This window comes from Sorex araneus, chromosome 6 (genome assembly GCF_027595985.1).
Source record: "Sorex araneus isolate mSorAra2 chromosome 6, mSorAra2.pri, whole genome shotgun sequence".
In the NCBI taxonomy this organism is placed as follows: domain Eukaryota; kingdom Metazoa; phylum Chordata; class Mammalia; order Eulipotyphla; family Soricidae; genus Sorex; species Sorex araneus.
The window spans coordinates 166,004,617-166,020,481 of NC_073307.1; the positions used below are offsets into that span (position 1 = coordinate 166,004,617).

Consider the following 15,865-nt stretch of genomic DNA (forward strand, 5'->3'; position numbering starts at 1 on the left):
CCAGAGGCCCCCACGCGCTTTCCGCCCTGGTCAGTGGCACAGCCCGTGCCCCTCCCACAGATGGCCACAGCCAGCCAGGCCACTGCATGGCCATACGGGCCTTGGCCGGAGCTACCGAGTGCCGCCGGGGTGCAGGCGCCCTCCCCTCATGTCTGCCCCCTTGGACACCCTCACATGTCCACCCATCCCGGGCGCCTTCACCCTCAGGTCCACCCACCCTGGGCACCCCTGCCCTCACTCCTGCCCCCGCCCCGGGCACCCTCACCTTCATGTCCGCCCAGTGCTTGGGGGCAGGGCACCAGGGCAGACAGACGGGGTCCCTGACAGCTGCAGGCGTCATGGCACGGGCACGAGGCCGCTGGCATCCCGGCTGCTGTGTCTGGCAGCTTCTTCCCAGTGACCCTCTCGCCAGCCGCCTCCACTACGCCCGGGATGGCCGGGGCCGTGTCCCAGGGCTCCCACTGGTCAGGCTCCACAGCAGCCGTGGCGACGGCAACGGCTCCTTCTCTGTTTGCATCTAAACCTCCGTGGTTTTGGCGACCAGCTGAGAGCCAGGACAGGAAGGGACAGAGCCCCAGGAGGGACTGGGGTCACCTGGCTCCCCCTCCCGCCCCTGCCACTGTCCCTTGGCAGAGAAGCCGCTGGTCAGTCAGGTCACAGGCCGCCCACGCACCCCTGGGTATGAAGGAAGCGGACAGAACACAGTAGAGCACGCCGGGCGCCTCCACGCGGGACTAGCTGGCTGGCAGCATGGAAGGACAGAAGCCCACCCACAGGGCATCGCCGGAACCTTGGTCCTAACTCAGCTCCGGGAGAAATGAAAAGGATTATTAGGAGGCCTCAGAGCCCGAGTCCCAGGAGGAGCCGCTGACCGGGCAGAGCTTCCGTGCTGAGGGCCAGCAGCTGCCCCAAGGCACAGGGCCGGGTGTGCGTCGGGGGGGCAGACAGGACAGCAGGGAGGGCCTTGCAGGGGATCACCGGGATCCATCCCTGGCACTCCATGGGCTCCCTGAGGGTGGCCTTACCCGCTACAGTGTCTCCAGCCCCCGGGGGACGGGAGAGTTTCCCTGACACGGGACTCGGCAGCCACGTCTTCCTCGACACCCACCAGTGGCAAAACAGCAGAGCGAGAAGGTTCTGGAAGCATCTGGGAGGGAAGGGCGAGGTTCCATCCTGCTGGGTCCTCCACACGGGGTCCTCGGCTGCTCCCCCCGCGGGGCTGCGAGGACCCCATGGGGGTCACAGGCGCTGAGCTGCGGGACTCAGTGAGGCAGGGGGGAGGGGCCCACTGGCCTCCCTAAAGCGGGTAGCCCCGCTCGCGTCCCTGCATTTGAATTCACGGGAGAGGGTTGTGTTGCCCCTGATGGCCACAAGGGGGCGCCAGAGAATCGGAGGCTACAGCTTCGTCCCCAGCACTTGGGGTTCCCGGGACTAGAGGGGGGGAGCAGGCCCCCTGCATGGGTGTTCTGACACCGGGCTCCGCAGGGTTACACGTGTGCACCCCGGGGTGCCAGAGAGGGCCCGGTACACGTGCCCTGTGCGCTGCCATGGGGGCACCCAGCTCCTCGTGACCCTGCAGGCGGGGGGGTCCCGGCCAGCAGGAGAGCTGTCTCGGGCGACAGGGACGCGTGGGAGCCCCCCAGGTGGGCAGACTGGCCCGGTGTCCGTCCCCGCACCAGACTCAGCCTGGCGTGGGCGCTTCGGGGGCCTCTGGGAGGGGTCACCGGAGGGGTCATCCCGCGGGCCAGAGGCAGAGCCAGGGTCGCAGGGTCGTGCCCGCTGCTCACTCGGGCCCTGACTGTCTCTCCGTGGGGCAGAGGCCACCCACCCTGAGCAGCAGTTTTGCTCGGCGCTACCCCCCTCCCCTGCCCCGGGACCTTTGTCCTGGCGCTGCATGTGGCAGGCTGGGGCCCGGCTCGCCCCCTCTCGCCCCTTTCCTCTTCCTGCTCCCCGACAGCTCTTGCCACCCAGCTCCTGCTGCGTTGTGTCTCGCCGGCCCCGATGGTGCCGGGAAACAGGCAGAGAGAGAAGCGATGAGACGCAGACGCCTCAGGTGTGGCGCAGGAACCCCCACATCCTGGCCCTGTGCTCAGTTGGCTGGAAGGGGGCTCCAAGCAGGGCTCAGGGGCCTGGGGGGTCCTTCCCGGCAAGACTTCGCCAACCAAGCTTCATGGTTCCACGCTCAAGTCTGGTGCTACAGGGTCAGGGCCACCCAAAAGGGCTCAGGCTCAGTGCTCAGAGATGCTCCAGGTTCAGTGCTCAGGGACTGCTCGTGGGCCAGTGCTCAGGGGATGCTCCAGGCCTCCCAGAGACCTGGTTTGCGCCCTGCAGATAGCGTGCAGTGCATCAGGGCCTTCTGTGGGGGTCCCGGGTTTCTTAAGTGGGTGGGAACCAAGTTCTAAGTACCTGGTACATGGGGGCCAGAGAAGATCTGGCCTGTGCTCCTGGCTCATGCGGCCTCTTCCCTCCACCCCTGGCCTCCAGGACTGAAAAGAGAATCTGCCTCTTGATTGGCCTTTGTCACGGCTGTGGTCAGCGTGATTGGCGCACGGGCACGGCCCTAGTGACCGGCTGCATTGCCCCAAAGGTTCCGAGATCCCCGTACCCTCCACTGGCAGAAGCAGGGGGCGCGGGAGGACTGAGCCGCAGAGAGGGAGAGAGCCGGGCGGGAGGCGGCTCCCCGCAGCGTCGCGCCTCCTTCTGCTCTAAGTGGCCGAGGTCTGTGCCAGATTCCCCTGGGACCTTGCAGGAGGCGGCCGCTGCCATTAGCGCCTTTCCCAGGGATGCCCTGGGCTCCCGCACACCTCCCTGCCGGGAGAGGGGGTCCTGCCACAGTTAGGAGGGGCTGCATGGTGCCCCGGATACCCCCTCCGGAGAAGCGGTGAGAGGGAAGCCCAGCGGGTCCCCATGTGATGCCACCAAACAGGGCAGGAGCAGGGCAGGGCCGGCGGGGACGACACCAGCCCATCTGCAGCAGCTTTGGGTCTCCGGCTGGCCTAGAAGTGGGGGACCGGCCCCTCATGTGTGCGAGACCAGCCCCCTGTATGGGCGACCAGCCCCAGGTGTGGGGACCAGCCCCAGGTGTGGGGACCAGCCCAGGTGTGTGGAGCTGCCTCCACAGGGCCCGGGGCCGGGACCTCCAAGACCCCCCATCCGAGCATCTGACTGACGCAGGGCCTTGAGGCGTCCAGGGGTGCAGCACCTGAACCCACTTATACAGGTGAGGGCGGCGCCCCCGGGCCCCAGTCTGCCTCGCCTGAGGGGCTGCAGGGCCCTCACACCTGCACCCCGTGGGGCCCACACCTGCTGCCCGCCGGGCCCTGCATGCTCAGCTCGGTTCTGGGTCCGAGACTCCGGGGCTAGGGTTGGGTGCGGGCAGATGGGCGCATGCCCCCACCCTAGAGCTCCCGGCGCCTGCTCTGTCCGGCCACTCTCCAGGCCGGCGGGGCCCTGGCTCCCCTCAGCACATCTGTCCTCTGTCCGCGAGGGGACACTTGGTGTCCCAGCAGCTGTCAGCACAGGACTCGGGCACTGGGGGTCAGGGGCAGTCAGGGGAGATGGGCGCTGTGGGACCGGGCACTCGGCAGAGACGGGCACCCATGGACAGGCGCTGGGGGGCTTCGCTCCTGCCGGGGACGCCGGCCGCCCCGTCTGCTGGAGCCTTTGACACAGACTCAGGCAGTGACCACGGGGAATTCTGGGGAGCCAGCTCGGTGCCCTGGGGACACTGGCACAGGCGCCCTGGGGGCACCCCAGAGCTGGCCAGCCGGGGTCTCTGTGCCTGTGTCCCCATAGGGGTCTAGCCCCCGCCCGCGCTGACCGTCCAGCTACCCGTGACGGGCAGAGGCGGCCCCTAGCCCCGGAGTTGGGGTTCAGGGCTGGAATCGGTGTCAGCACTCCCGGGCCTGCAGTGACCCCCGAGTGCAGAGGGGGGCTCTGTGAGGAGGCAGGGACGGGGGGGGGGCGCCTCAGGGAGCAGCTGAGCCACAGAGTGACCCGGCCCCACCCAGCAGGACCCGGAGTATCAGCTCGGGGGGCTCCGGGGAAGCTCCCACCCCTCCTGGAGCTCGGGCCCCCTCTCCTGCCGGACTCGACGTCTCGGCCTCCTCTGGGCTTCAGGTGGAAGGAGGGTTCGGGGCAACTGTGCCGGCCTGGTGCTCCCCGCCTCCTCCTCCCACCCGTACCCCGTCATGTCCCTCCTCCGCCTCCCCCCCACCCCCGCCTGCATCACACCCTTTGCTGGGCTGCAGGGCCCTGAGCCGGGCCTGGCCACGTGATGACTGCTTTCCAAGGGCCCCTGCGCCCCATCCTGCCGGGCCTGAGCCCCGACACCCGCCACAGCCCCCGCCGCTTCCGTCCGGGCCACACCGGCCAGAGTTAGTCAGCTCCGAGGCGCCGGTCCTCCGAAAGGTCAGGTCTCTGGAATGTTCTCCGCTGACGTCCGTCGAGCTGGCAAATTTTCTTGAAATGTGTTTTTAATAGCCCCAAATGAAACCCAAATCTTGTTTGGTGATGCGGAGCAAATTCCAAGATAAATCTCCATTTGCCTTGAGCGTCGCAGATATCGAAGCAGGCAGAGGACAAGCGAGCAGCTGGCGGGCCGGGTGGGGGCCGGGTCAGCACCTGGCCGGCCTGGCGCAGCCTTTCCGAACCCCGTGGAAGGGGCTGGACACGGCCAAAGGCCCTCAGAGCCGCGCTGCAGCCCCAGTCAGAGCCCCACGCCCCAGCTCCCAGGCTAACGCCCCGGTGGAGACTCTCTGTCTTCTCTGTCTCCCGGCAGGACGGCGGGGAGCCGCACCCCACTCTCGGAAGGGGGCGCTGTGCGGCCAGCTGCGAGCTGACCCGAAGGAAGGGTCTGGAACACCTGGACGGAGCGCGCAGGGGGGCGCTGGCCGTCTGGGCCCCCAGGCTCAGGCTTTGCCAAGCACAGGAGGGTCACTGGGAAGGGGACGTGGTGGCCGAGAAGGGCAGACGCATAGTTGAGAGACACACTAAATGGGCTCGTTTATTGCTGAGCTCGGAGTGATGGTGTGTGGGGGTGCGGGTGTGTGAGGTGAGGATGTGAAGGTGAGGGGGTGTGAAGTGAGGGTGTGAAGGTGAGGTTGTGTGAAGTGAGGGTGTGAGGTGAGGGTGTGAGGTGAGGGTGTGAAGGTGAGGGTGTATGAGGTGAGGGTGTATAAGGTGAGGGTGTGAAGTGAGGGTGTGTGAGGTGAGGGTGTGTGGAGGTGAGGGTGTGTGAGGTGAGGGTATGAGGCGCGGGTGTGTGAGGTGAGGGGGTGGAGTTGAGGGTGTGAGGTGAGGGTGTATAAGGTGAGGGTGTGTGAGGTGAGGGTGTGAGGTGCGGGTGTGTGAGGTGAGGGTGTGGAGGTGAGGGTGTGTGAGGTGCGGGTGTGTGAAGTGAGGGTGTGTGAGGTGCGGGTGTAGTGTGAGGGTGTGTGAGGTGCGGCTGTGGAGGTGATGGTGTGTGAGGTGAGGGTGTGAGGTGAGGGTGTATGAGGTGAGGGTGTGTGAGGTGAGGGTGTGGAGGTGAGGGTGTGTGAGGTGCGGGTGTGTGAAGTGAGGGTGTGTGAGGTGCGGGTGTAGTGTGAGGGTGTGTGAGGTGCGGCTGTGGAGGTGATGGTGTGTGAGGTGAGGGTGTGGAGGTGAGGGTGTGTGAGGTGTGGGTGTAGAGGTGAGGGTGTGGAGGTGAGGGTGTGTGAGGTGAGGGACTCACCTTGGGATTAGCGCCCGTAGGAGGAAACGCGGGGCTGTGTCCGTGCGGGCAGCCAGAGGCGGAGGCCGGGTGTAGCCGCCCGTCTGCTGCACCTGTGGGGAAGGTCTGTGGGTGAAGCCCCGCCCCCCCATTCCACTCTGGCCCTGGACAGGCACCACGGAGAAGGGATGGGGCGTGCGAGGGCGGCGCTGGGGAAGGGGCGCCCGCGCGGCTTTCGGGGCACAGGGCCTGGCGGTGCGTCCAAGACCGCCTCTCAGCTGGCCCGCGGGTGGGCTCCTGTCACAGGGTCCTTCTGAGGCTCAGGCCACCCCACTCCGTGCGTGGGGACATGCCAGCTCTGCAGGAGGCCGCAAAGGCTCGGGGGCAGGGCCCTGGGGTGCCGCAACTCTGCCAGGCACGGGGCCCCACTCGGGGTGCCATGGCCAAGGTCACAGCGCCGAGACATGAGAGACTTGGGTGCTGCCGGGGGTGCCCTGTGGGCCTGAACCAGAGTCGGGGGCTCGAGTGAGCAGCGGGCGTCGGCCTTTCCCCCAGCTGACGCCCTGGCCCCAGCACCACCCCAGGCCCGGCCCGGTTAGTAGCGACCGAGGAACGGCACAGTGTGGGAGCACTGTCTCCCGAAGGAAGGAGCAACAGATGCCGGGAAGGGGCTGCCTCATGGCGGGGTGCAGGCTCGAGGGCGCACTGGGCGCGTTATTGCATTAGGCCCGCGGCCAGGCGCGCTGACGCTTGCGAAAGGGCAGCCGTAACCCAATAAGTCAGATTCAATTTGGCAGCGGGAGGCCAAACGCTCCCCCGGGAGTCGGGGCCACCGGCGGGGTCAGACGCATGATGGGACACAGGGCAGCTACCAGGGACGCTCGGGAAGACGTCTCACTGCCAGGGGACAAGGGCCGTTCACAGGGTCCCCGTACCCCAGTCAGAGGACAAGGGATGGACACACAGGGCAGGTCCAGTACCCACAGCATCCCACACAGCAGCCACCAATGTCACGGTCACACACACACACACACACACACACACACACACACACACACACACACACCCTCCCTCACTTACACTCTCACACCCTTACCCTCACACACACCCTGACTCTCCATCACACACACACACACACTCCCTCACTTACACTCTCACACCCTCACCCTCACACACACCCTGACTCTCCATCACACACACACACACACACACACACCCTCACTTACACTCTCACACCCTCACCCTCACACACACCCTGACTCTCCATCACACACACACACACACACACACCCTCACTTACACTCTCACACCCTCACCCTCACACACACCCTGACTCTCCATCACACACACACACACCCTCACTTACACTCTCACACACTCACCCTCACACACACCCATACTCTCACCCTCACCCAGACCCACACCCTTGCCCTCACACACACCCTCACACACACCCTCACACATGTCCCAGGGTACCTGGGTCCTCCTGTCTGGGGGCTGTGGGTGCGGCCAGCCCCCTCCGAGCTGCCCCCGTGAGCTCTGATGCCCCACAAGGCCCCGCTCCCGCCTCCCTGCACCCCGCTGGCCCTCTGCCCGCCCCAAGCTCCCTCCACAGAGTCGAGGGGGCCCGTGCTGGGAGCGAGCCCTGGCCCAGCACCACCCCCCCCCCCACCCGTCCCATCCCGGCTCCACGCGGGTGTTCGGGGAGGCAGCCAGTGTCTCAGGCTGCCCACCTCCCACCCCTCGAGTGGGGGCCGGCAGGTCCAGACGGGACCTGGGTTGGGGCCCGAGCAGCCTGCCAGGGGCTCCCAGCTGGCCCCGAGAGCCATTTCCTGCTGCCAGCCGGGTGTCACCGCCCCAACACCTGTCCTCCGGGTGCAGTGGCCGGGCGGGGGGCGCCTGGACAGCGGCTCGGCCTGCAGGGACGGTCCTGGCCGTGGTAATTGGCCATGTCCTTCCTCCGGAAAGCCAGGCTGACCCTTGAAATGCAATAAGGGGCCGGGGAATTGGATTCTGCGCCCCCGGTCACAATCTGCTCCGTGGCCAGCATTTCACGCCCCGCGCGGCCACCTGCCTTCCTCCTTGTTACGGCTCGTGGCCGTCTGTCTGTCTGTCTGTCTGTCTGCAAAGGGCGTGACACAGTGGACATGAGCAGTGAGGGGTGCGTCTGCCGACCCCCGACACACGGCAGAGCCTCGGGGCTGACGCGCAGTGCTGCCCCGCGGAGGCCCCAGGCCCTGGCCGGAGCGTTCCCGGACACTGGGGTCTGTCACAGGACGAGCCCCCACCAGGGGAAACCCCAGAGCGGCAGCAGGACGGCCCCTGTTCAGAGGGAGAGGGGGGTGGTACTGCACCCGCCAGGGGCCCGGGGCCTGGTGGGGGACGGGCGCTGTGGACGGTGCCCTCTGCCCCCAGGGAGGCCAAGATCCCTGTCAGAAGTGCACATGCCAGGGGCCGGCGTGACAGCCGGGAGGACGCTGGCCTTGCAGGTGGCTGACCTGGGTTCGATCCCTTGCACCGCTGAGCCTGTCAGGAGTGATTCCCGAGTGCAGAGCCAGGGGTAAGCCCCGAGCACCCAAGGGTGTGACCTCACCCGCAGCCCCCAAAAGAATGGGTTCAACCCCCCTCGCCGAGGTTCTGGGGGATGGAGGTCTCATGGGTCAGTCCGGCCGGGGCCATGGCCCCTGCAAGCTCTGGGATGGCAGAGAGCGGGAGCCCCTCACCCTGACCCCGCCCTCCCTGAGCCCACCCGCCCCCACCTCCAGCCCCCCTCACCCTGGCTCGTAAGCCTGGAGCCTGACTTAGGCCACGAGCCGGCACAGCTGCCCAGCGTTCGGCATGAGGCCGAGTCACAGCTGCAGCCCATGGGTTCTCCCTCCTCCGGGCTGAGTCACCCGGGGTCATCAGGCCCCAGAGGCCGCTCTGGGACCAATGGACTCCCGGTGGGGTGGCTGGAGGGGCCACAGGAAAGGAGAGGGGCAGGGAGGGAAAAGAGTACCGGTGGGCGGGCCCTGAAGTGGGCGAGGCGAAGGAGGGCGGGGCATTTGGTGGGTGCTGGTATGATTGGCGGAGCACAGGATGGGCGGGGCATGTGGTGGGCGGGACAAATGGTGGGGGCCGGTGTGATTGGTGGAGCATAGGGTGGGCGGGGTGGTGGTGGGTGGGACCCGTGGCAGGCGGGACATGGTAGGTGTGGATGTGGTGGGTGGAACAAGGGGGATAGTGGGCGAGGCCGGCAATAGGCGAGGCGAAAGGGGGTGGGGCAAATGGTGGGTGCTGGATGATTGGCGGAGCACAGTATGGGCGGGGCGAGTGGTGGGCGGGACAAATGGTGCATGCCGGTGTGATTGGCAGAGCACAGGGTGGGCGGGACCTGCGACAGGTTGGGCCTGTGGTGAGCCGGACCCGCTACTACGGGCTGGTCAGAGACGGACTGGACACATGGTGGACGGGTGAGGGGCTCGGTGGATGCAGGCAGCAGCTGGGGTGGGAAATGGAGCGGGGCGCAGCGGAGGAGACTGCTGGGGAGAGTGGCGGTGAATGTAGGAAGAAGGAAAATCCCCCAGGAAGGACCAGCCGGGACACGGCCCCGGCCTCCCGCTCTGGGATCGACGGTCCCCCACGCTCGGGAAGTGTCCAGCTGCTTCTGAGGAGGGCCTGCTGGGCTCAGCGTGAGGTCCCGGTGGACCCCAGGACCCTGCCCGTGGGTGTCTGGCTGGGGAAGCGAGTGCAGGCCTCCCGAGCTGCAGCTGGTCTTCCTGGGACCCCAGCGCGAGCCAGTTCCTGTCCTGGGGGGCGGCCAGCCCCGCGGCCACTCTGTGGGTACGGCACGGCCGGGATGTCCTCAGCAGCCCCTCCCTCTCGCCCACCAAGAACCTGAAATCTGCCCCTACCAAGCCCTAAACTAAATGCACCCCCAATCCAAATTCCAGAAGAAAGCAGAACGGGCTGTCACCCCCACTTCTCACAGAGGTGACTCCTGGCAGTGCTGGGGGTCCCACAGGCTTGGCTGCATACGGCCTCACCCCATACTGCGGATCCAGCCCACCTCACCATTTTATTAGCCCACGAAGCTAGAACTAGCTCTGACCGGAATTCTTGAATCCAACACTTGCCAGTAGTTGGGTGACATTGTTTTACTTTTAAGCAGTCACAAGTATATAGAATAGGACGCTGACAGGAATGTTGCCATAAGTAAGAACATGTCCTTCTGTGTGCTGTCGGACAAGCAGGCCAGCATCCCAGGGCTCGGGACCACTCGGTCCCACTCTCATTCCGTCGGTACTTCTTGCTCCCAAATGGCTGCCCAGCTCCTCCCCTCACATCCCCATTCCAGGCTGCAGGCAGGAGGGACCCAGTAGGGAACGTCTCATGCGATTTTCTCCACTTGGACCGTCCTGGGCTTCACCTACCTGCCAGTCCCACTCCTCTGTCAGGTCAGACCCTGAATCGACAAACCTCTTCGTTGTGGTGACAAAGTGGGTATTTGGATTGTGGCTGGTGATTCCGGGTAGGTGTCTGCAGGTGTGATCTGTGGCGGGCAGTGACACCTGCTGCTGTCCCCAGGGGTCACAGCCCGTCTCCTGGGGCGTGTGGAGGACTCCGGGGTACAGTCTGCGGCCCGGGGTGCGTGGAGCACTCGGTCCGGGATCTGTGGTGACGGGGAGCGTTGCTTAGAGGCTGAGGCTGCTTCTCTGGGTGACGGACAGGCTTCTAAGGAAGGGACCGCTCACGACCCGCGCAATTACGCTTCCTGCTTGGCTTCCATTACTCTAATGGGGCCCCATTTGTCCGCCTCACTCTGGGCGCCTTCCCGGTGACAGTTTGGCAATGCTCCACCGTGGCGGCAGAGCCATTACACGGCCTCGGGCTCAGCAGCTTGTGCCGGGGACAGCGCTGGGTCCTGTCCGAGTGGGGCCACCCGAAAAGCAGCGCCTCCTTCCTGGTCCCCCAGCCCCCGACACAGAGCAAGGGGGACAGGAGAGACGGAGCCGGTCACCCCTGGGAGCCCTGGGAAATGGGGAGCTTTGTGACGTGACCTGGATTCAGGGCGGGTGGGACGGCCCAGGGCGTTGGTTGCTGTTACACTTCGGAGTGGTCTCAGGTGTGGGGGGGAGCAAGGTGTCCCCGTGTGGTCAGCACCCCTGCGCCTGGTCCCCTGCGACATCAAGGCTGTGTTCCTGGGAGGCTGGGGGTCTGCTGCTGGGACAGACATTTTAGGGACCTGCTTAAGTCCATTATTTGCCAAGACCCCCCCCCCAACTGTGAGCCTGAATAGGGCCCCAGGAAGGGGCACCCTAGCAAACAGCACAGGGGCTGGGCTGAGGGTTGAGGGTCCCAGAGAAGCTGGCTGGGGGGACTCACTTTCAGCCCACCCCCACAGCTGGGGACCACCTTGCGGGGGGGGGGGGATCTGCCCAAGGGATATTTTTTTGGGGGTCTCCTCCAAGGGTGGGGCCCCACCAGCGTGCGGGGTGCGGGGTGCGGGGTCTCCGCCAGGGTGGGGGTGGGGATTCTCCCCAGGGCTTGGGGTCTTGCGGGTCGCTAGGACGGCCCCAGCGCCAGCCCCCTGACGCCGAGTCGCTGTCGCTCCCGCGGGGGCGGGTCGGAGCCGTGACGCGCTGCCGCGTCCCGATAAATAGTCGCGGCGGCGGCTGCAGGCACGTCGGAGGGTCCGGACCCATCGCCGCGTCCAGCCTCCGCGCCATGCGGTGACGCCCCCCGCCCGCGCCCGCAGACACCCGGACCCAGCGACACCGGGACCCAGCGACACCGGGACCCACCCCAAGGTAGCGCTCGGCCCAGTAGCGCCCAGGACCCCCGCCCCGACCGCCCCTGGGACCCTCTGCTCCGGCCGCCTTCCCTCTCCCCGCCCCCGCCCCGGCTGCCCCCGGGACCCCACCCCCCGCTCCGCGGGGGCCCCCGGGACCCCCGCCGTCTGCCCAACGTGTGCCCGCCAATCCCCGCAGATGCCGAGGGCCACTGCCCTGCTGTTCTCTGTCCTGCTGCTGGCTGCTGCCCTGCCCGCCACCCCGGGGCTCAGGGCGCCGGTAAGTGGGTCCCCAGGGGAGGGGGAGGGGCGCTTAACCGTCTGCGCAGACTGGGACCCCGCCGGCCGCCGCAGGGAGACGGGGGTGCCCGGACTTCAGTGCAGGATCTGGTCAAGTTTCTCAGGGGAGAATCGCTCATTTGGGGGCCCCGCATAATGCCCGCGCAATTCTGCCCTGCACCCCACTTCCTTCCAGGGGAGTGGGTAAGAAATGTGTCCCCCTCGCGCTCGCAGCAGCTGTCTGGGGGCTTCCGAGCCATCTCTCTCTCTCTCCAGCAGCGCAAGGACAAGCGAGGCTGGACCCTCAACAGCGCCGGCTACCTCTTGGGTCCACGTGAGTGACCAGCGCCCCCCGCGACTGCCCCTGTGTCCTCTACATCGTGCAGGCGCATCCGCACAGAGGGAGGGGCGTCCGGCACCCACTCAGTGCCCGCTCCCTGGGGACAGCGGCCAGGCCCCCTGTGGATGCATCAGGGGCAGGGTCGGGAGCACCTGGGGAGTGCCCCGTGATGGCACGTGCGGGTCTGGCCGGCCTGGCTGAGCCGTGGGCAGGGGCCCTCAGCCCTCCCTGCTCGCGAGGGGTGGGGGGAGGGTGCCGTGACAGTGCGGGCACCTGGGCCAGCAAGGACAGTCTCAGAGTCCAGGCAGCGAACTGGGCTGGTCCTGCAGGGCGTGGCCGGAGCTGCCACCCTGGGGGACAGGCTCCAGGTGACCCCCCCCACCTGCCTGGAGGGTCTTTCCCAGACCTTCCCCCTCCCCCCTTCCTGCCTCTGCACACACACGCCCACGTGCCAGGTCGCTGGGCCCTTTCACCTCCCCCAGCTGATCTGCTAATGACAGTCCTCCCCTGGAGAGAGCCGTGGCTCCTGGGCCGGGGGATGGGCTGGCTCCGGGAGCATCTCTCAGGGCAGAATGTCTGAGCTCGGCTGGGCACCTCAGCGGGTCTCGCATCTGCCGTGCGCGGGCTGCAGGCCTGCACTCGCCACAGAACCTCCCGCTTGGCAGCCGCGGGCTCAGCTGCCGGAAACGGCCAGGAACGGCCACACGGGAGTGCGGCGGCAGCCCTATGGCGGGAGGGCTGGGGCACCAACGCTCTCGGGCCTCCTCTGGGAGCCAGACGCGGGGGCCTCTCAGCCCTGCCCCACCTCAGGAGCCCCAAACCAGGCCCTGGTGTTGCACCCCTCCCTCCCTCCCTCCCTTTCCTTCCAAACGTTTCTTAAGGGATCGCTCTGCTGGCAATCATAAACGGCTCCTGCATTTGAACACTGACACACATGCAACACACACACATGCATTCCACATACCACACACCCCACATATCTACCACAGAGATACAGCCCAGATACAAAACACCAAATACCCATTACATACACCACACATACAGCCAGCACACACATACATACTCCCCACACATACACAGCTCACACATACCCACCACACACCTCACACACACACACAGCTCACACATTCCTCACATATAGTTCACACAGCTTACACACTTTACACAGATGTAGTTCACATATGCACACCTCACACATATCCACCACACACTTCACACACACCTCACACATACCAACTACACAACACCCCTCACACATACACCTCACACAACCCCACCTCACACACACACATACCTCATACATACACACCTCACACACCTCTCACACACACATCTCATACACACCTCACACACACACTCATACACACACCTCACACACACACACCTCACATACACACACCTCATACACACACCTCACACACACATGCCTCATACACACACCTCACACACACCTCACACACACACACACCTCATACACACACACCTCATACACACACACCTCATACACACACACCTCACACACACACTCATACACACACACCTCACACACACACTCATACACACACACCTCACACACACCTCACACACTTACAGCTCTCCCGCAGATCTTACCCTCACCTCACGCCCCCGCCAGCGCCCCCTTCCCCTACCCCGTCTCTGCCGGTTGGTTTGGGGTCTGGGCTGCAGCCCAACAGGCAGCACACCAGCAGCTTTCTCTGCTCGCACCCAGACGCCATCGACAACCACAGGTCCTTCCCGGATCAGAGCAGCCTCGCGGGCAAGCGGGAGCTGCAGCCTGAGGATGACGGGAGGCCTGGTGAGCGGGGCGAGGCCTCGCGGGGGACAGTGGGGGGCGGGAGGGGCCCCGGGGCTGGGGGCGGGGGTGCTGCAGGGGGCTCCGCTTTGGGGAGACACCCAGGCTGCTTTCCAGGGAGCTTCCACCGGCCGCTGGCCAAGAGCGATGCCGTGCGCACCGTCCTCGAGCTGCTGGACATCTTGCGTGTCAGAGGTACGTGAACCACCGTCCACGCAGTCCCGCCGCTCAGGGCCTGGACCCCTGCGGAGCCTGCGTAGGGTGCCACGGAACTGCGGGCGCTGCGTCCGCACCCTCTGCAGCTGCGCTGGGCGGGACACGTGCTGCTCACCTTCACAGTGCCCACAGCATCCCGGGGGCAGCTCGCCCATAGCAGGGGACAGCGCCGGGGTGGCCACACCGCTGTTAGGCCACGCAGGCAGGATGTAGGCCACGTCAGCCACGTCTGTGAGCATGATGCCTGAGCCCCCCAGATGAGGACCCTATATACTTTATTTTTCTTTTGTGGGGGGGGGACGCTCCTGGAAGGCTCAGGGGACCCTATGCGATGCAGGGATCGAACCTGGGTCAGTAGCGTGTAAGGCAAACGCCCTCCCTGCTGTGCTACCATCCAGCCCCAAGGACCCCATGTTCTCTGTTTTGGTTTGTGGGTCACACTCGGGAGGTGTACAGGGGTTAGTCCTGGCTCTGTGCTCAGGGATCAGTCCTGGCAGGGTTCAGGGGACCTATGTAGTGCCGGGGATAGAACCCAGGTGAGCTACGTGGAAGAAGTACCCTCCCTGCCACAATCTCCCTGGCCGGCCCCAAGCCCCCCGTATTTCTGACTGTGCGCTCCTTTCTTCAGACTCCGGGGGCCAGGCTGCTGCTCTATGGTACCCACCCTGACTTCCAGTATGTCCTACAGATGCATCAGTGAGGCCTCCTGGTGGCTCTTCTGTGCATTCTGGGTGTCACCTATGGCCCGGGGATGGCCGTAGGTCTCGCCCCAGGGCGGAAGTGCCTGGGAAGGCGGGGGTGTGGGAGGCACGTTCCTTCCCACATCTCACGCCTCACCGGTGTGGGGTGCCGCTGGTAGGTGTAGGGAGCTCTGGCTGGATCTCTGGATTGCTGCCCTGGCAGCTCGGGGAAGGGGGCACTCAGGCGGCTGTTTTCCCTCTGAGCCACCCACGGCGACCAGGGCCCCAAGAGGCTGGGGGCTGCTTTTCCGGGTTAGGGGTCATTTTCTTTCATCAGAAATGCTCGTGGGTTTTGCCTCAGCGGGAACCACACTTCTCTACAGCGTACATGTGAGGCTGACCATGTCCAGTACCTGCCGAGTGGGGGGTCAGCCAGGAAAGGGGCACACATCCCGGGAGTAGTGCCCGCTGGGGCTGGCCCCGGGGAGTGTGAGACGTGGCAGCGGCAGCCTCCTCCTGCCATCTTCCCGCAGATGCCCGCGTCCCGGGGAGCCCACCCGATGTCCCCTCGGCTGTTCCCGACGACAAGGCACTGGCCTGAGGACGGTCAGGCCACGCTCGCCGGGCGTGCGTGTGGGGTTGGACTGGACACCGACGACAGTCCTCAGCTGGTCCCTGCGGGGCGCGCCCTCCCCTCCTCTCAGCTTTGACCTTTCCCTTCGTTATGACCCGGCGAGGCCAAATAAAACCCAGCAGCTGTTCGCAGTGTCCTTCTGTCCCGCGCGTGGGCAGGACAGCAGTGCTGCACCCAGACGCCCCCGCCGGGCGCGTTGCACGTCCATCTCGTCCGTCTCTGGGGCCCTTGGGCTGGTGTGACAGGCTCAGAGGTCTGGGGCTGGACACAGGGCTGCTCGGGCAGCGGCGCTGTCAGGCTGTGCGAGTGAGTGCAGGCGGAGGGAAGGGGCCGGGCCGAGAGCAGGGGGGCTCACAACCCCCCAGGGGGACTTCGCCTCCCTCCCATGGGGTCCCGGGGGCTCCTCTGAAGCCGAGGGCGCCCGAGAGACAAGGCCACACT

The 15,865-nt window shown here is 65.9% G+C and overlaps 1 protein-coding gene across 1 annotated transcript; it reads left to right on the forward strand.

Annotated features, from left to right (window-relative positions):
* Positions 1-8,875: 8,875 nt before the first annotated feature.
* On the forward strand, positions 8,876-15,516 carry GAL (galanin and GMAP prepropeptide). The gene is made up of 7 exons (XM_055143830.1): positions 8,876-8,893; positions 11,335-11,481; positions 11,662-11,742; positions 12,018-12,075; positions 13,811-13,897; positions 14,012-14,089; positions 15,324-15,516. Exons 1-7 carry the CDS (start codon positions 8,876-8,878, stop codon positions 15,389-15,391), a joined length of 537 nt encoding a protein of 178 aa, XP_054999805.1. The 3' UTR covers positions 15,392-15,516.
* Positions 15,517-15,865: the final 349 nt, after the last annotated feature.

What these genes read in the sequence shown, in the direction of transcription:
- GAL (XM_055143830.1), top strand. An exon ending in TGAGGATGACGGGAGGCCTG is followed by an intron (nt 13,898 to 14,011) that starts GTGAGCGGGGCG and finishes GCTGCTTTCCAG; the next exon opens with GGAGCTTCCACCGGCCGCTG. An exon ending in GGACATCTTGCGTGTCAGAG is followed by an intron (nt 14,090 to 15,323) that starts GTACGTGAACCA and finishes ATCTTCCCGCAG; the next exon opens with ATGCCCGCGTCCCGGGGAGC.